At 43.9% G+C, this 20559-nt stretch overlaps 1 protein-coding gene across 1 annotated transcript in view; it reads right to left on the minus strand.

Moving 5' to 3' along the window:
• The window catches only part of ANO2 (anoctamin 2), a 318461-nt gene that overhangs the window by 77261 nt on the left and 220641 nt on the right, over window positions 1–20559 (minus strand). The window contains exon 17 of the mRNA XM_019627082.1: window positions 5360–5434. Within this exon, the coding sequence (XP_019482627.1) occupies window positions 5360–5434 (75 nt within the window). The remainder of the gene's footprint in view (window positions 1–5359; window positions 5435–20559) is intronic.

A 20559-nucleotide genomic window follows, 5' to 3' on the forward strand; every position in this document is an offset into this window, starting at 1 on the left:
TTTTGTTATTTTCAGCAATATGGGATGTTACAAATATCCCACTCTACCACTACTAGAGATAGAAATCTATTTTGCTTATCTATTTTCTTATTTATGTATGCATTTGTTTATCTATAAACTTCTCAAGGGAATATTTTGTTTTATTTCCTGTTCTATCTCCAAAGCCTAAAAATAGTGTCAAGCACATAGTTGGCATCCATTAAATATTTCTTGAATGAATGAAGAAACTCTGACAACAATATGCATATTGTATGAGGCTTTGAAGTGTTAAATTAAACTTTATATCATCCCAGCTTAACACATGGCAATTTGCCACATGTGCTTGAGTAAGTTCTAGATGCCTTGCTCTGGTTAAGCAATGAGAAAAAAGCAAATGTAGACTTCTAAGTTCTGGAAGACACCCATCACCCCTGTACGTCATCTGTGAAACAAGTTGTTGAATTAGATGCTTCCTTCACTTTTTAAATTTCTGAGACGAGGACATGGTTTCCATCCCCAATGGTCATGATGGCAATAACCTAGGGCCAGGAGCAGAGTTACCTGTGGCCAGTAGGTCCAGAAAATTAGTATAATTTCAGTCCCATTTTTGTTGGAATAAGCAATCTCTCCCCGACCCCACAACTAACGTGTAGTCCTGCTGAGAAATGCTGTAAGGACACAACTCTCCTTTGTAAAACAGAAGCTCCAGTCTTGAATCCTAGAAGGAGTCTACCCATAAAGAGGGAGCAGATGTCTTAGTGATCTAAGCTCAGTCCTCTGGGTTTCACCTTTTGTTATTTTCAGCAANCTGCACTTTAACAAGATTTCTACTCAAGTTCCAGAGGTACTGCTCTTCTCACGTAGGAAAGCCTTCTTGCCACCCTCTCTACCTCCCCAGCCCACCTCTAACATGCCCCTGTCCAGCCCTCTGATGCTGTTCTTTGTGATCTTAACTCCCCTGGTCTCAATTTTCCATCCCACTATAGAAATCAGATTATGGACCTCTCCTTTGGTGGTTCCACACACATCTCAAGATTCACAGTTTGCAAACTGGAAGAGCTCAGACAGCACCAAACCAGTCCCACAACCATTTTGCAGATGAGGAACAGGCATGGAAAGCGAAGCGATTGACTCAAGGTCACAAGGCATGGACTACCACCCCAGTCTCCTGGATCATGGTAGAAATCAAAAGAATTTTAGCATTTAGGGACCAACCATGTCTAGCCTCTGATCTCATGTACAAGGAACTGAGGCCCAAGAAACAGCAGTGTGATTGGTCCAAGGTCTGGAGGGTGCAAGGCAGAGCTGAGATACTCATGGTGATAACATCATCGTTAATAACAGCTGATCCACGAGTATCCTCTTGATGTCATTATTCAATGAATATCATCACTAGCCCTAATCCTTTTAACAACTACATAAGACATGCCTTTTGTAGATGCAGGAGTTGAGCCCTGCTCTATGCCTGTAAAGCCTGCAATCCCATCCTGGCATTAGAACTCGCTTCTTCTGGCACTAAATCCAGTACTTTTTCACCACGTTGGCTGCATTCTTGGTTTTGCTTATTAATTTCAACAAATTTTTCCAACCACTTATTGTACAAACCATAGTGCTGGGTATATTTCATGTTTGTGACCAGTCTCCCCCAACTAGGCCAAAAGTGGGGGGTTGATCTGTGCTGCATTCTGTGCCTCCTGCCATTTCACAGAGGTGCCTCAGGTATGGAACTTGTTTGGTTGAGATTTGCTGATCCTCAGCTCTAGGCAATCTAGCTCCCGGCACATGGTCACATTATCATGGTCCCTGTTGCTTTTGGTGTTTTAATTCCATAGCTTTACTTCTGAGCACAGCCAAATTGCAGTGGAAGCCTAAAGGGTCCAGAGTCCGATTTGACACTACGAGAGAGAGACAGGAAGCAAAGCAGGTCTGGTCCCTACCCTCCAGGACTTGTATTCTGAAGTGAAGCTGAAAAAAAACGTCACACACATACAACAACGATGAGCCTAGCAATAGCTGGACAGAGTCATAGGCCTCAGTTCACAAGCTTCTGGTGTGCTCTGAGCAGAGAGCAGGGGGATTAGTTAGAGGAAACTCCGTGGAAGCAGCCTTGGGACTGTTCCCTACGGGACAGGTTTGGAGGAGAGAATAAGGGGGAGCAAGTAGAAACTCGCAGGCGGAAGCAACCTCTAGGAGAAGCAACTAGTAGGAAGAGTGCCTGGTCTAGGGCATGGCATGTGAGAGTAGCATCATTTAAAAAAATATATACACACCAATGACTTTATCGCTGATGTGATAAGTTGTCTCTGGCATCTGCTTAATTATTTTCCCATTCAGTCATTCACAAAACATGTCTTGAGCACCTACTATGTGCCAGTCATTGTTTTAGGTGTTGGGTATACTGGTGAACAAAACAGACAGATATATCTGCCATCATGGAGTTGATTTTCTAGTGGGGAAAAGATAGACAATAAACTAATAAACAGGTAAAATATATATTGGGTTGTCAGAAAAGTCATGATGTATTTTTTTCTATGTTTTTAATTGCAAAACTACATCATGACTTTTCCGACAACCCAATAGTATATCTGGTGTGGGGAATACTATGGAAACAAATAAAGCAGAATACGGACATAGGGAAAGGCTGCAATTTAAAAGAGGGTGGTCAGGAAAGGCCTAGGTGAGAAGGTGACATTTCAGCAAGGACCTAACTGAGCAAGGGGAGAGTTGGAGCAGGAGATGGGTGGTGGAAAATAGGAGGGTCAGCCCTATAATATAAGGTTGTTGGCTTCTACATCTCACAAGATGTGAAGACTTTAGAGAGTTTTGAGGAGAGAAGTGACATGATTGGACCTAGATTTTAAAGAGCTCAGTTAGGAAGCCATTGCAATAATCCAGGTGACTGAAGAAGGGTTTGGATGGCTGGGTCCTAACACACAATTATAAGTAAATGACTGTCTTGGGTATGGGAGGAAAGCTCTGGCTCCCAGCTCGAGAGGAAGGACATTGCCTCTGACAATCCCCTCCCATATAAAAAGAAAACCAAAAGAGGGTTAATTCGAAAAGAAAAAACACTTCAGCTCAATATACTGGGTTTGAGAAGGAAGAGAAAATTTATCTTTGCCCATGCTGGCTTCTATCATGATGGGGAAGATGGATGCAGCATGGGGTGTTTCCTGGCTCTTGTCGTGCCATGAAAAATATCCCCAGCTGATCTGGCAGACTGACATCCCTAAAACCATCCCCATGGCCTTGGTCCTGTCATCTTCTGCCAAGGTGTAGACACGGGAGGTGGAAGAGGGGACGATATTTGACACTGGAGTTTGTTGCAGTAGGTGACTCTGGCTTCCCCAAATTCCATCACAGAAAAACAACTCTTTTATAAACACCACCCTGACCGGTTGGTCTCATGTTCCACACACGGTTCTAGGGCCTGCCCTGGTCCTCTCATTTGGTGAACCTGGCTGTGAATTTACAATGGGATTGCCCATGGCCACTTCTGAGAAACAGGGTTTTGTTCCCCTTCTTCTCCCTGTTCTACTTAGAACCTAATTTTCTTTGCAATTCCATAAGTTGCGAGGGGTGGGTTTAGCTCCATTTCATCTTTATTCTGAGAGTATAGCCCTTTGCAGTTCCAATTTAATTTGGTGAGAACTTCCTGTTAGAATCTCCACTTTGAGCCAGCTATTCCCTCTGATTCCTATCCTCCTAGCCCCATAAAACCACCAAACCCAAAGCCTTTGGCCTAGATGGAAAAATGTTCTCAAGGTAAAAGCAGTTACCATTTTCCCTCAGAGTTCAGCCTAGTATTCCTTACTATCCTGTCTGCCCCTCATAGCTTGAAGAAGATTGAAAAATATATTTCTCCTTTTTTTTTGTTATTTTCAGCAATATGGGATGTTACAAATATCCCACTCTACCACTACTAGAGATAGAAATCTATTTTGCTTATCTATTTTCTTATTTATGTATGCATTTGTTTATCTATAAACTTCTCAAGGGAATATTTTGTTTTATTTCCTGTTCTATCTCCAAAGCCTAAAAATAGTGTCAAGCACATAGTTGGCATCCATTAAATATTTCTTGAATGAATGAAGAAACTCTGACAACAATATGCATATTGTATGAGGCTTTGAAGTGTTAAATTAAACTTTATATCATCCCAGCTTAACACATGGCAATTTGCCACATGTGCTTGAGTAAGTTCTAGATGCCTTGCTCTGGTTAAGCAATGAGAAAAAAGCAAATGTAGACTTCTAAGTTCTGGAAGACACCCATCACCCCTGTACGTCATCTGTGAAACAAGTTGTTGAATTAGATGCTTCCTTCACTTTTTAAATTTCTGAGACGAGGACATGGTTTCCATCCCCAATGGTCATGATGGCAATAACCTAGGGCCAGGAGCAGAGTTACCTGTGGCCAGTAGGTCCAGAAAATTAGTATAATTTCAGTCCCATTTTTGTTGGAATAAGCAATCTCTCCCCGACCCCACAACTAACGTGTAGTCCTGCTGAGAAATGCTGTAAGGACACAACTCTCCTTTGTAAAACAGAAGCTCCAGTCTTGAATCCTAGAAGGAGTCTACCCATAAAGAGGGAGCAGATGTCTTAGTGATCTAAGCTCAGTCCTCTGGGTTTCACCTTTTGTTATTTTCAGCAAGATGGGGTGCTGCAAATATCCTACATTCTGTTGGCTCGTCCATCGCTTCCAAGCATGACCTGCTACCAATTTATTGATCTGACTCAAATATGAATACCAGACACCTCCCTTGCCTTCCCTGACACAGCTGAGACCACCTGGGTCCTTCATAAGGGGCCTCTCAAACTCTCCAAGAGAACACAGAGGAATAACCATAGCAACTATAGGGAAACCGAAGAATCAGCTTCTAAAGCTCAGGCTGGCTACCTTCTATGGCTTCCAGACTGTTCTATTCTACAAACCATCAGAGGGAGCTAGCCCACAGCCTGAACAGGCTGCCACAATTCTGTAGCCATCTTACCTGATTATTTCTTCCAAGGTTTTGGTCCATCTCACAACCCACCCCCTGGAAGTTGCAACTGTGGTCAAGACTGGGAAGATAGAATCCTCTTCTACCCTCTTCCTTCTGAGAAGATAGAAACCCTTTCCACCGCCACTGAAGCTCTCTGACCCCTCCCAGGTCTGGTTTTCGATTTGAGGGAATCATCTTCCCCTCTTCATGTGACTCATACCAGCAATGGCCTCACTCTCAGATAAGATCCTGTCCCTGTACACAGAGACTATGGCTTCATCTTTACTAACCCCTCGTTATTCCCAAAGCATATAGAATAACATATCCACATTATTCATTTAACAGGATCTAACATGCATAAGTCATAGGCAGGTGTTCCCTCAAGGAGATTACCATAAACAAGATGGAGGTGAAGTTCATCAGGTAACCTGGGAAACGATCTTTCCAGGTGAGCTTATCTTCATCATCCTGAGGAGAAACAGGAGGGCAGAGACAATCAGATGTTAATTTTCTCAGTTTTGCATAAATTTGCCTATCATTAATCATTCACCACTCTATATAGGTATTTTTCTAGTCTCTGATGCCTTACCTTCTACATCAGCAACAGCTCTCCTAATTTTTTGAAGTCTAGAAAGCCTGGAAAAACTATGGTGAAAAGAGGACAAGATTTGATTTCAGCCTCATACTGGGCTAAAGTTTTAGTTCAACCACTTATCAACTGTGCAATCTTGAACATGTCTCTTAACTTTTCTGACCCTCTATTTTTTCATCATAAAATGGGCACAGCTGTGACACCCGTCCTGCCTGCTGCACAGGACGGTTTTCTTTGTTTTGTTTTCATGAGAAGCATGTGACTATGGTAAAGCAACTGAAAAATGACAGGTACAACCCAACCACAGTGCAGCATCCTAAAATCGATCATTCTTTAAATAAAACATCAACCATTGACCTTAGATCCTAATAAGTGTACAAACCGCCCACAATTTTTGTTCTTCAAAGAAACTGTATGTGTTGCCATTTGTTTATTCCAAAATGACTGTGTTCTCCCCTGGTCACATATGCAGACACTTCAATGCACAGGTTAAGCTGATGCTTTGCAGTCAGTCTGGCTGAGAACCCTGCCTTTTCCCCTCAGGCTGGGTCCAGTTCACCCAGGCCACCCTCCTGGGACAACCATATCTCTGGCCAGAGTTCTCCTTCAGCATACTCTGAGGACCCTCCTGTGGTCGGGTAATGCCAACAAGGTATGAGTGGTAAAAATCTCTGCTGATTAACTGCCATGTAATTTTAGTCCAGGCACTTGATTTCTCTGAGTGGCAGTTCCATAAAATTAGAATTGACACAGTGTCAAGGTTGTTGTGAAGACCATCTGCAGCCAAAGGTGCCACGAACATGGTAAAGAGCTCTGTGCTGGTAAAGTAGGAGTCCCACGTTTCTGCAATGTGTCTGAATCAAACTCAGCCAGTGAGTGTTCCAGGGCCCCCTGCTCTCTGCTCGCTCCCTCCTCACCACTATTTCAGAATACACCTGATTTGGCTCTAGCAACAGTGCCATCTAGCCTTTGAAAGCTTGTACTGTAGGCTAAGGACCTTCTTGGCCTAGAAGACTTCTTTCTAGAAACCTTTGTATGTCCACTGTGTCCAGACCTTGGTGCCAGGCACGGTGGGGAGACAGAAGAACGTGGATATGGCCACTGCTCCTGGAGGGCTCACAGTCTAAGGAGACAGAAGTGACACCACACACCAAAAAGCTTTAGGAAGCACTTGCCAGTGTGGGGGTGAGGGGTATGTTGGGTATGAGCCTGTGGGGAAATAAGGAAAGAAATGATGTCTCTCTTTTGTTGCATGTCTGGAGCTGAGCACATGCAAAGACCTGGCTTAATAAATGGGGGTGGAAATGAGTGCTAAGACTGAAGTCATTTAGTAATTAGAACTTTCATGTATAGGTGATGTAAACAAGCAATGCTCAGTTTTTCATAGACTTCATGATTGAATCAGGTCTCTAGACTCCTAGCCCAGCAGACTTTCCATCACACAATGAGAACAAGGTATAGGCTGTGACCACACTGAATGAATGAGAGCATATAAATCTATTTCTATTAGGACTGGAACAATACTCAACTCATATCCTTCTAAATTAGGGCAAACATCGAAAGGGAGTAGCACTTCTTCCCTTTTTCTTCAGCATTAATTCTTAGTCTCACTCACCCTAGGGATATTTTCTTTTAAGATTTTGATAAGGAAACTGACAATGGGCTGGTAGACAACAACACTCAACAGGGATTCTGAAAACAAAAAAAAAAAGGGGTGCATGACAAGGGCTCTTCCTAAGGCCCCCCTCATTACAATGAAGGTTTTGAAGATCCTTTGACCTTTGTCTGCTCTCTGGCCTAGAGATGAGAGGTTCTGCCTTAAAACCCACCACACTAGGTATGTTCTAAAATATCAGTGGTGAGTAGAAAAGAGCAAGAACTCAGTTCATAGGTTCCATGTTACCAGCTCCTCCCTGACGAGGCTTCCAGAGTGAGGAACAGAGGAGGGAGAGGTAGAAAAACCTGTGCTTGGGCCCTGAGATGAGGGGAAGGGGCGAGAAACATCAGTCAGTAAGGGTGAGACCCGGTTCAGAGTGGCCCTTAAGGCAGAGGTGGACAGTCCTAGAGGAAACGGGGTAAAGGGAAGTATGAGCAGAGGAGCAGGAAATGTGGCCCAACATGAAATGGGCTCAAATATAAGTACAGTTGTAGCAGATGACTAATAAACCTGTGGGAGGAGTCAGGCAACTAGATGGTTTTATTTAAGGTTTCCTGCCAAGTGGTTGTCCACTTTCTTCAGGTCAGGGGCCAAGAGGGGTGACTTTGGACCAGCCTCCCCCTGCAGTGACATCTCTGTCCTGGAGAATGATTTTTGGTTCAGTTCCACTCAACAAGCACAGTCTGAGCACCTTGGAGGGCCAGGCTCTGTGCTGGACACTGAGGACATAGCGAGAAGGCTCAGCCCTGCCCAGAGGAGCTCAGAGGCCACCATAGAAGCAAAGGAAAGGATTTCAGACCTAACCCTGGCAGGGAAGGTGACGTTACTATTTTGCCTAAAAATGAGACATAACTAAAAAGCAATTGACTTGGATGTCCTCTCAAAGCAACTATCTCAAAGAAAAACACTCATTTTGATATAGGCGTTCTAGTGTTTGTTGACAAATCCCCCCCTCTCAAGTTCACATTAATGAGCCCTTTTTTCTGGAAGTCACAGCTTCCAATGTATACACAGTTCTCACACATTGCGACACCATCCAGAAGCAAGAAGCTGAGAGAAACACAAAGATTACAGACTGCCTTCCAAGCTCTCAAAGTTACTAGTAAAGATGACAATGAGTAAACTTTACTTGTAAAAACTGGCTCTGATAACTGAAGCTAATTAGAGCTCTCCACTCACTGTCACATTAAAGATGTGAAGGTTTATGGCAAAATGCCATTAGTTTAACTACACTATGCATAATATTCACATAACCAGACTGTGGTTTAAGAGAAAGAGAAGTTGTTTTGGAACCAGAACATCCAAGTTTAAGCCTTGGCTCTAAAACTTTCTCAAGTGACCTTGGGGAATTCCCAGGACCTCAGTTCCCTCACTGTAAAGTTATGATATTCCTTATTTGTAAAATATGTAAAATAATATCCATCGTACCAAATTACCAATTGTTTTTATATGAATTAGCCAACCTAAGGAGAGGGCCATGCTAGTGCGTCTGTACACAAAGGCAAGTAAGAACTCTCAGGCCTTTCCTCTCCTTTTAAAAATGGAGACGACATAACTCGTCCCACCTAAATGGCAGAGGCATTGTGTGGATCACATGAGTGAATGCCTGTGATAGAGCTTTGTAAACTATAAGGCCTCATACAAAAATAAGGTGTAATCAGCTTCATGATTATATCAAAAGCAAGTGATTAGGATGCACTTAGCTAATGTCACCATTGTTAAGACAAGAACCTAGCTGTCATCTGTTTGTTTCTTTGTCCCTGCTGTCCTGTTTCTGCCCCTGGACTATGGCTCCCACTTCCAAGTCTCCAATAGCAAGTGGCCCATTGATATTCAGGTAAAGCCACCGAAGTGCCCCTTTGGCAAGCTGAACAGTTGGAAACGCAATCACTGAAAATGGAATAAGTGAGACTACTAGATAAACAAATCCCTTGGAGAGCAATTTTGAAAAGTGGCCAATCACCCCTGAGTTGTCGTTTTTTTCCACTAGTTTTAAATCAAGGTATAATTTACATATAGCAAAATTCACCTTTGATAGTGTCAGTTCTATGAGTTTTGATAAACATATACTGTCTTTTAACCACAACCATAATCAAGATATAGGATAATTCCATCACCCCCAATATGCCCCCCATATCCCTTTGTGGTCTATCTCCTCCCCCAATCCCCAGCTCCTGGTAACATCTGTTGTCTGTCCCTTTAGCTTTGCCTTTTCCAAAATGTCATATAAGTAGATTCATAGAGTACGGAGCCTTTTGAGTCTGACTTCTTTCGCTTAGCACAATGCATTTAAGATTCATTCATGTTGCATGTCTCGGCAGTTTGTTCCTTGTGATCGCTGAGTAGTATTTCACTGTATGGATATGCCATAGTTAATTTACCCATTCACTACTGAGAGATGTTTAGATTGCTTCCAGTTTGGGGTAATTCTGAATAAAGCTGTTTTTGTGTACTGGTGTTGCTGTAATCACAGGTTTTCATTTCACTTGGGTAAATACCAAGTAGTAGAACTGCTGAGTCATAAGCTAAGTGTATGACTGATTTCATAAGCAACTGCCAGACTGTTTTCCAAAATGGTTGTGTCATTTTGCATTTTCACTAGTAACAAATGAGAATTCCTTCCTCTACTTTCTTCTCTTTAATTTTTATTTTAGAATAGTTCTAGATTTATATTCTCTATACTATCTTTGAAGTTTTTCCATGTATACACACACACACTCTACACCAGTTGCCCCTGTTACATGGTATGAGTACATTTTTCACAACCAATGAACCAATATTGCAATATTGTACATTATTATTAACTAAAGTTCATACTGTATTTGGATTTTCTTAGTTTTTACCTATTGGCCTTTTTCTGTTCCAGGATCCTATCTAAAACATTATATTTAGTCATCATGTCTCCTTAGGCTCCTCTAGACTATGATAGTTTCTCAGACATTCCCTGTTTTTGGTGACCTTGACAGTTTTGAGGAGTACTGGTCAAGCATACTGTAGAATGTTCCTCTTGTCTGAAGTTTTTCTCATAATTAGACTGAAGTTGTAAGTTTTGGGGAGGAAGGTCACAGAGGTAAAGTGCCATTTTCATCCCATCATATCAAGGGCACAGGCTAATGACCTATCACTGATGATATTAACCTTGATCACTTAGTGGAGGTGGTATTCATCAGGTTTCCCTACTATAAAGTTACTCTTTTGTCTCTTTCTATACTTTATTCTTTAGAAGGAAGTCATCATGTGCAGCCCACATTTCAGGAGTGGGGAGTTATACTCCACCTACTTGAAGGGGTAGTGTCCACAGTTTCCCTTAAGTTTTTAATTCAGGTTTTTCTATTGTGGATTTACCGAAAGTGAGGCTGTAGAGAAGAGGTGCTCAGTCATAGCAGTGTTAAACCAATGCAGAGTACTAAACATGAAAAAGAGTAATGAAAATGATAAATGCCTAGTGGTCAGTAAACAACATGCCTGGGGCACAACTGGATTTGAGATCATAAGAAGCAGGCTGTTGCCCTCTTTCTTTGAGGAAGCCAACAGGGACAGGAAGCTGAGCACTGCCATCATCACCAGTAGCTCATCATCATCATCTGCCTCACCACCTCCAGCTAATAACATGTGGGTCAAAAACAGATAGGGTCAGACTGATTTCTGTTAAAATGTTCATACATTGAGCCTATGTTCCTGCAGATTGGTTGTGGGCAGTGTCAGAGAGAGGAAAACACAATGGATTTGGAAATAAAAGACTGGGGCTTCATTCCCTTTATTAGCTGAGTCTACTTCTTTATTAGCTGAGCAAGCTTGAGCATGTTATCTAATTTTTCTGTGCCCTTATATCCTCATCTCTAATGGGATGACTAGTAAGCCTGCCCTACTGAGCACTCAATGAATAGACCACATATGTGATAGTACTTGGAAAATTATAAGGTCTGTATAACTGTGAGTTCTTAGCTACTCCTCTTTCTATTGGGTTGTCGGAAAAGTCATGACATATTTTGTCTATGTTTTTCAAAGGTCATTGATTTATGTAAAGAACAAAGATCAATCAATGATATATTGCCCATTTTGTTCGATAACCTTTTGCCATCTTTCATTGAGCTTCATAATTCCTCGTTCATAGAAGAACCTGTCTTAATTTACGAAAAACTGAACAAGGTGCTGATTTACAGCCTCATCTGAATTGAATGTTATACCATGACAGGAGTTTTAAAGAGAGAGAGACAAGTAGAAGTCTGGTGGCACAAGTTCAGGTGAGTATGGTGGGTGTGGCAACACATCCCATCCAAACTCCAATCATTTTTGACGGGTGATCAAACTTGTGTGTGGTCTCGCTTTGTCGCGATGGAACACAACTCCTTTACAATTAACAAGCTCTGGACGTTTCTGGATGATGGACTCATTCAAACTGTCCAATTGCTGACAGAACACATTCAAAGTGATTGTTTGGTTCCTTGGTAGGAGCTCAGAAAACACAACACCTTTAAAATCCCACCACACAGAGAGCATAACCTTCCTCTGATGAATGTCTGCTTTCGATGTCATTTGAGGCGAATCATCATGTCAGGACCAAAACCGTTTGTGCACCACATTGTTGTAAACAATCCACTTCTCATCACCAGTTATCAGTTGCTTCAAAAAAGGATCGTTTTCCTCATGTTTAATGAACATATTGCAGATGTTTATACGTACCGTCAAATGAACTTCTTTGAGTTCATGTAAAACCCAAATATCGAGCTTGCTTATGTATCCAAACTTCTTCAGGTGGTCATGAATTCTTGAATGATGGATGTTCAATAATTCCGCAATCCCTCGTGTCATGTAACATGGGTTTGATTCAATCAATGCCTTTATTTTGTCATCATCAACCTCGGTGGGCCTCCATGACCGAGGAGCGTCGTTGATCACCAGCACGGGATTTCGTGAACCATCATTAGCACTGATGTTCTTGTAGAGCATTGTCACCATAAACTTTATGCAGCTTTTCACAAGCTTGATGTGTGTACTTCCCTTTATGGAAGTAAAACAGTAAAATATGGCAAAAATGCACAGTTCGGTCTTTCATCTTCAACTTGTTTTAAATCTCAAAAACTCAACCAAATCGCTCAATTTTTTTTTAAATGAAGCTAGAACTGTCAGCTGTCAAATGACATAGCAATAACATAGATGCAAATAACTCTAGTACTTCCAAAAATTAACTAGTGCCATCTGTCGCAACCATGCGTCATGATTTTTCCAACAACCCAATATATAAGAAGCATTAATTGAACACCAACTGTGCACCCAGCATTGTGCTTGTACAAGGCACTGGGGATATGCAGAAGAACAGCTCACATTCTTTGCCCTTAAGAAATGCCCTAACTACTAGAAGAAACTGAGACATAGGAACATAAATTATGACATGACACATGTGATGGGAAGAGGGAGGAGAGAGTGACTGCCTGCCTAGGAGAAAAAGAATTAAAGAATACAAAGATGAAATCAAAGATGAAGGGACATTCTACTGTGACTAAAGGATGATAAGAGTTTTCTAGATGGATGAAGGTCTGTGCCATGTTCAAAAGCACTGAGCTATCATAACATATAGTGCTATCATGTGGTTTAGTGTCACCAGAGGATAGAGTGCTTGTAGAGAGCAGCAAGGATTTAGGCAGGGAAGGAGGTTAAATCACCTGACCTTCCTGTCTCATTTGGAGAGATGTCCCTACCCTTCTACTGACTGCCAATCTCTACCCTCCCTTTGAACCTCCCCTTCTCCTCAAAGACTTCACTCTTCCTTATCTTAAACTAGTGTTTTCATACTGTAGCATGCATCTTCAAAATCAACTATAGGACTTGTTAGGACAAATGTCTGGGACCCTTCTTCAGTAGGTCTGGAGTGAGCCTGAGAATTTGCATTTCCCAGTCTGCCACTCCTGTTCTTTCTAGTGCCGAAGCCAATGTCCTACTTCAGGCCCTGCACATTTCCAGCCTCATTACTTCCTGCCGTAGCTGTCGATTTTCTTGACTTTCCTCCTCATGGGCTGTCAGTTCCAGGAGAGCAGAGACCATGTTTTATTCATCTCCATGTAGCTGGTGTCTCTCTCTGTGCCACGAGGCAAGCAGGGCATGGCCTAAACACTACTAGAACTCATGAGGCCAGTGGGAGGTGGGAATTAGATTGACAGTACCTCACTCTTTTCTCCAGGACACTTTGTCTGACTTGATTTCCTGAGACAAGGGGTCCAACCATTACAGCAGGTAAAAGCCTTCTATCAACCTGGAGGTGACTGAACCCAACAACCTCTGCTCTTGTTAGGGGCAACACCATGGAGAATGGGGGATGGGGAGGGTTGACAGTGCCTGAATGGGGTTTCTGAGGGAAATCATAATGACTTGGGGGAACCCAGGGCAGGGAAAATTGCATGACAGATGGGAGCCGGTCCCAGGTGGGGACCCCATGGAAGAGCAGGATTGGGAGGCTGACTTAAAATGGGGGTTAGGGAGAAGACTAAAGAAGAGTCTTAATCCAGGTTCAATTGTGCTTTAGTAAGGGTCAAATAGTAGTTTGTTCCAGTGTCACTGTTAAGAATACAAGCTCTCCGAGTTGACAAAGCACCACTCCCAAGGATTCTGTGCTGGATGCCTCTATGATGTGTCATGATTTGACACAGCAGATCGGAGGAGACATAAATATTATAAATGGAAGACTTAGAGGACAGTGGGTTGAGAAGGGGTAAAACACTAGGAAGAGAGGGGCAATGAGAAGTCCAAGATACTTTTCCATTGGAAGGCTCTTGGGACAATGTCAGAGGTGAAAATCCAGGCAAACCCAGGAACTCAGGGCTCTGGGAGAAGGTGAGGCGTGACAGCCCGGTCTTGTGTGGCTACAGGTCTCAGGGCTCATGGGCTTAATGCATTTTCATAAGCTGTCCCATTATGTGCACCAATTACCCTGGGTGTGGCAGACATTTTAACACATTTTCAGACGGAGATTAATAATTGAGGCAGCCAATGTCATAAATTCAGCCACTCACAGGATGGCATGTGTTAGAGGGCAGAGATGAATTCAGGTCACTTCTACTAAATAAATGAAAACCACAAACTGATAAGAGTTATGTTGTGAATTTATAGAGCCCCCTCTCCAACCCCCACCCCCAGATGTACGTTGAATAAAATAAAGAAGAAAAAGTTAGTCTCAGGACTGGGGCCAGCAATCTGTGAAATGGGGCCAAAAAGTTGCATTTGAGCAAAAACATTCTTTGCTCATTTATCTTCTTTCTTTCCTTCTCCTCATCATCTTTTTCATCCTCCTTGCTAGAGCTGGGCATCTCATCAGCCTGGTTGGGAGAGCCAGTGGTACCCCAGGAACCTTGTAGTGTAGTCTAGTCTGTAGAGGCAGCTGCCTGGGTAAATTCCCAGCTTGCGTATTTATTGACGGTGTAATTTCAAGCATCTTACCAACTTCTGTACACCTCCATTTCCTCGTGCATAAAAATGAGATTAAAAATAGTGCCAACTGTACAAGATTGCTGCTGTGAAGATAAAATAAGGTAGCATATGGACACACGTATGGAACTGTGCCTGGTGCATAGTGAGAAGCCAATACTTGTTACCTAATATCGTTATCCTCATCATCATTGTTTCATCCACCAGAGACCTGAGCCCTAACTGGGTCACTTTAGGTCAAGTTCCCTTGTCAAAGTGACAAGGAAACCCCAAGTTCAATTTGGGCAATGCTTCCAACAGCACAGGGGCCATTCTTTCTGCTCCAAAGCCACACAATCACCCAGTGCAGCCTTGTTCTGCCATTCCGGTCCCACCCTCCCCTCAGACACAGCTGTTCACTGCTGTCTCTGCTGGATGAGCCTTCAGAACCTCTCACAAACAATACTTACACTGGGAACAGAGACCCGACCAGCTTCACCATTCTCTCTCTCCTTAGTTCTCTCTCTTAAAACGGCTCCTCCTTCAGGAAGCCTTCATGGCCTAACAAGAAGCATGAGGCAACACAGGACTGCATATCCCTCCCGTCACTGAGCTGGAAACCCCCACAGCTCCTATCACCATCACGTCAGCCCCCAGAAGGGTCTTGGTCCCCAAGCCCAAGCACACACAACCTCTCAGGCTGAGCGTCCAGGTCCTGCCCCTCAGCCCTATGGACTTGCCCATGACCAACCCCCAGAGCCATCTAGAGATAGAGAAAGGCTTTTAGGGACAGATCTCAATGGAGGAGGAGAATCTTGGCCAAGGGGCATGAGGCAGTCACATGGCACAGCACCTAAGTCTATAGGCATGCCCGAAGCCAGGGCAGAATGCAGTGTAATTTGTGGCTGAAATGGAAAACATTCTTTAATCCTCCCACTGCTTGGTTTTTCTAGCAGACACAGACAAACAGACTCTGGCTCCCTTTCTCCCATCCTGAGGTCCAGCCTGCTTACTCGACTCTCTCTGGCTCCCCGGAGAGCGTGCTGCTTCACTTTCTCTATTCCCAGCTGGCTGCCTTGGCCTTGCTGTGTTCCAGTACGAGGCTGAGCTTCTGTCCTTCCCTTACCCCAACTCTAACCGTTCTGTTGTGTGCCCTGCCTATGGCGGGCCAGCCGCCACGAGTCGATCAGTACCCGAAGGGGGGAGTGGGAATGAATAAAAAGACACTCACACAAATGCTGATGCGGCCGGTCTTCAGTGATGCTGAAGCCCCGAGTTTATTTCTCATCACCAATATATGCAGTTTGAGTACGTGCAACAATGCAGGGACAACTATGCATTACCTCATTCAGAAGCAGATCATTAACTATCTACTGGAGACTTAAAGATCAGGGGGACTTTAGGGGATTAGCTTCCCAGGACACTTTCTTCCATTAACCCAGATAGCCATCTATCTATAGTATCTCCTAAGGAACTGGCCATTCTCACCACATACCTCAGCAACTTGTAAGCACCCTCCAGGTGCAGGCAAAGACAATGCCTTAGGAGCAGAAACAGGTTAAGCATTAACTGAGCCAGTCTGTAAGGCTCTGAATTACCTGTAACCATGGCTCCCCACACCTCCCTGATTCAGATCGTAGGCAGCACCTCCCCGCTCACTCTCTGAAGGGGAGATGCTTCTACATTGTGGTAATGATAAAACGAGTCTTAGAAGGGCTGCTCCTAACAAGGCATGAGAACCTGGGACAGGCAAGTCGTTTCTTTGCAGGCCTCCTTGCCTATAAAAGGAGGAGCCTGGGCTGAAGCCATCAGCGCCCTCCACTAGTACTATATGTATGAGTCCTAAATAGCTAACCTTATCTAGAACATCACATAAGACCTTAAGCCAAATGACCATGGATTTAAGGATACATCCTAAACCCTGTGCCTTGGCCTCCACGGCTTAACAGGATCTGTGCTCTGGCTCCTTTCAAACTTCATTTTCTACCATTGGCTCCCTTGCTGACTCCATTTTAGCAACGCTGGCTTCTTTCTTGTTCACCGAACATGCCAAGCTGGTTTCTGCCTCAAGATCTTTGTAGGATTTCTCTCCTATTGCTTTACCCAGCTAAGCCCTCTGCTCACACCCTTCTGTTCTGAGCTCTAGCATCGACCCCAGTGTGGTCTTTCCCAACGCCTCAGTCCATCCCCTGCCCGCTATTAGCCTCTATCACTTACACGATCTGGTTATCTGTTTAATACGAATACATATTTATCTCCTTTCATCTCCTTTAGGAAAACCTAAGTTCCATGACGCAGGCAGCCACCGGGTCTCCAGTGCTGCCATCAGCCTGGCCTGAGGAACTCATTTGCATGAGTGACTCAGTGGGTGACCATCAGTGTGGAAACTAACAACCTCGCTCACTTGGTAGCTCAATGCACAGGAGGCTGGGAGTAGGTATTTAGTCTCTGGGTGGGTCAAATCTAGTTCCACTCAGGAAGACCCCACAAAACAATTTTGTGCCACTGTCTCAGGTTACACACCAGTGCCAAAACGTCAGGGGGAGATGCCAGAGGTTAAAGGGAACCTTTCAAGTCCTTAAGAAAAATGGTCAAGTGCCTGTCCCATCGGCATGTGCATGGAAAATAATACAGGGGAGAGTTTTAGCCTGAGTGATACCCCGCAGTGACCTGGTTCGCCATGAAGACTTTGCGACATTCCAGGTAGAGAGCACACGGAAGGGAGGGAGGAACGGACACCTGGAGTAGAGCAGGTAGGACGTTTTTTGCTTTTCTCTTTATGTCCCTTCTAAACTATTTGAATGTTTAATAAAGAACTTATATTACTTTTATCTTTAATTATGGAATATGACTATAACTGAAAATTATTAAAATATGTATAATTGCAAATCAGTTTAACCAACTTAAATAATTTAACTTAATATTCCTAATCTTGAATGTTTTCATGTAAGGAGAAAAAAATGTCTTTTCTCCTCTAGCGTTGTAAGGAAACTAAGAGATTGTGCTAGGGATAAAAAGATAAATATTCACCTGAAACTAACAATAAAAAAAATAATAAAAAAAAGATAAATGTTATCAAACCTAGAATGATGACCAGATAGAGGATGGGGGACCTAAAAACTAAATAAAGCAATGACTGAAGAAAAGAAAAAGAGAGAGACTTTATGACAGAGGTCCCGCAACCACACTTAGCTCCTCTTGGGGTGTCTTATCCCTTTAGATCACACACCATTTCTTAGCCTAACCTACAAGCCTCCAGCTTCAATCTGGGGCCTTTTCTTAGGCTCTAGTCCATAGATGGAGAGCTGATCTGTAGATTTGTCAAATTGATTTGTTTACAAACTTGAAGTTCTTCACAAAACACCCTCTTGCTTCCTTTAGGCCCAAAACTCGTCATTCTAATTTTTTTTCCTACTAAACAAATATGGAAGAAAACCAGTGGCTCTACATTCCTGCCTGGATATAGTCTCTGTATCCCACGATGACACTCTAAGGGGTACCCACACCTGACTATGCTGGAGGGTGGGATGGGGGCTGGGAAGCAAGTCCTCAGCCCTGGAGAAAGGAAAGAAGAACTGGTGGCTCAGCCCCCAGTAGATGCTCAGGCCACACAGAAGACAGGATGCCACTGTGTAAGGGTGAGGTTGGAAAGGGACACCCAGCGCAATGGCATGACTCCCACATTAGCTAGTCATGGAAACCACTTAGGTGACTTTTCAAAATATGCTGCTTTCTGGCCCTGCTCCAGGTCTTCTAAATTAGAACCTTGGGGATGGAAGAATCAGTTTAAAAAATGCTTCACAGGCGACACTAGATCAGCCCGATTTGGGAAATACCTTTCTTCAAGACTCAGTCCTCCCTTGCTATTTTGGCTCCAGGGCTTATATTCCTGTGGTTGTCCCTCTGTGAACAGATTCTCTGAGAGACACTCACAGGGTGGAAACAAGCTTGGAGATGATGTTCTCAGGCACAGTGTCCACGCAGAATTCGTCACGTCAGCTGCACTGTTGCCCAGCCCATCACCAACGGTCTCCCGTCCATGCCCCTTCCCTTCATTTTCCCCCGCCCGCAAGCCGACTTCAGGATTAGAACAGGCACTGATCACAGGAGTCCAGGGATAAATTTCAGACCCCCTGCACTGCCCTGGAGTAGCTCACGGAGCAAGGAGAGCAAGAGCTGGAAGTGAGTCACTGGTGGTCGCCTATCATGCTTGAGAGGCCAGCAGCCGAAGCAGTTTGATTTTCAAACCATTTGTTTAACATGTCAGACAGCATCTGATTGTCTTACTCAATTTAGGCAGCTATCTTGTTTTCTGAATTTATTGGGCTTTAAAATTCCCCCGCTGTACACAGAACCCCACAGCAGGCACTGTGTTAAGAGAGGGTCACTGCCCTCCAATCAAAAACAGAGGTGGCAGGCTTCTCAGCGTGACAAAAATGACCTTTGGAAACATGTTGGTAACTCGTATTTAAACATGGTGCCCTGCGAAAGATTTCACGTGCGGATGAATAAATAATGCATCTTGCCAACATCCATGTGTTCTGGTCAGAAGAGCAAGGTCACTGTTCATTGTTTTGTTAACAACATCAATCACTTCTGGCCTCGACCCAAGGACAGAGCCGGCACTGTTATAACCACAGTTAGAAAATATACATCTAACATAGTGTTTGTTTTTAAGTAGAAGAAACAATTTTCAGCAATTTGCAACAACAGTAAACTGGCAATAAGACACTGCAATTAACTCTCATCATGGTATTTGGGAACACTGGCTCCTTTAGCATGCAATGTTTGTTGGTTTGGTTTCAGATTTTGTTAACTAATAGAGAATAGCGGCTAAGTGGTTAGCTGCTCCTCGTGTTCATTAAAAATAAAGGCCAGAACAAATGGAAAGGGACCCCAAAAAGGAAAATTGGGTAAGACATCTAGAAGTGCTTCTTAGATCTTCAAATCTGGGGTCACCGGTCAAGAGAGGTGTCCTCCTTTAGGCTGCAGGAGAAAGCTGGCCCTGGCACTTCCTGTAGACACACCCAGTCCACCATAACACACGCAGTTCAATAACCCATTCTGAAGTTAATTAGTGAAACAATCTGTAAAAGGGATCCTCCTTCCTGTGTGGACTGTAGGTGAGGCAAGCTCCTGCCCAGCCACGCATGCCTTTCTTTTGAGATCAGGACTCTGTGACCAGGAGCTGGCTCTGTCCTGTTACACTGAGGACACCCTGGACAGAGTCATAGGACAGTGGCAAAAGTCAGTGTCCTCAGCATGCTCAGCTTCAGCTGGCCATGGGCCTCAACTCACCAGGCCCCAGCACAGAGCAGGAAGTGGGGCCAAAGAGAGGAAGAAAAATCCATGAGGAGGAGAAAATGGAGGAGGAAGGGAGAGGATGGTTGCTCTGTGGTAGAAAGGGCAGATAGTCCCTGCCCAGCTTTCTGCTTTGTCACTGTCGCCTCACAGGGCCCAGTATGAGGCTCTGCATGCAGAGGGCTACTGAGCAGACTAAGTGTGTGCAGGTCCCAGCATGGGAGGGTGGACTCAATCGACAACACAAATCCAGCTCAGACCCACAGCAACGGCTGCGTATGGCTACCCACCATGCCTCATGGTGAGGAAGGGAAGGACCTGGGGAGGCTAAACTCATACCCCGTGATGCTGATGGCAGAACCCACTGTGCTTCTGTAGCTCCCAGAACACATCTCATCCCACTGTCCATACACAGACCTTGTCATCAGCCTTACCTCCTCTGTCAGTGCTGAGGTCAGAGGATTATTTTTGACACTCAAGAGGGGTTAAGATACACTAATAAACTGGTATCCCTGGTGAGGTAGCCCTAACCGCCCAGACAATTAGGAAGAGGCACTGACAATGATTTTATAGGCGCCTACTGTGTTCCAGGGACTGTGCTGTGGCCTTTGTGCTCCAGGACTCTCTGCATCATGAGAGACAGAT

This window comes from Hipposideros armiger, unplaced genomic scaffold (genome assembly GCF_001890085.2).
Source record: "Hipposideros armiger isolate ML-2016 unplaced genomic scaffold, ASM189008v1 scaffold_706, whole genome shotgun sequence".
Lineage (NCBI taxonomy): Eukaryota > Metazoa > Chordata > Mammalia > Chiroptera > Hipposideridae > Hipposideros > Hipposideros armiger.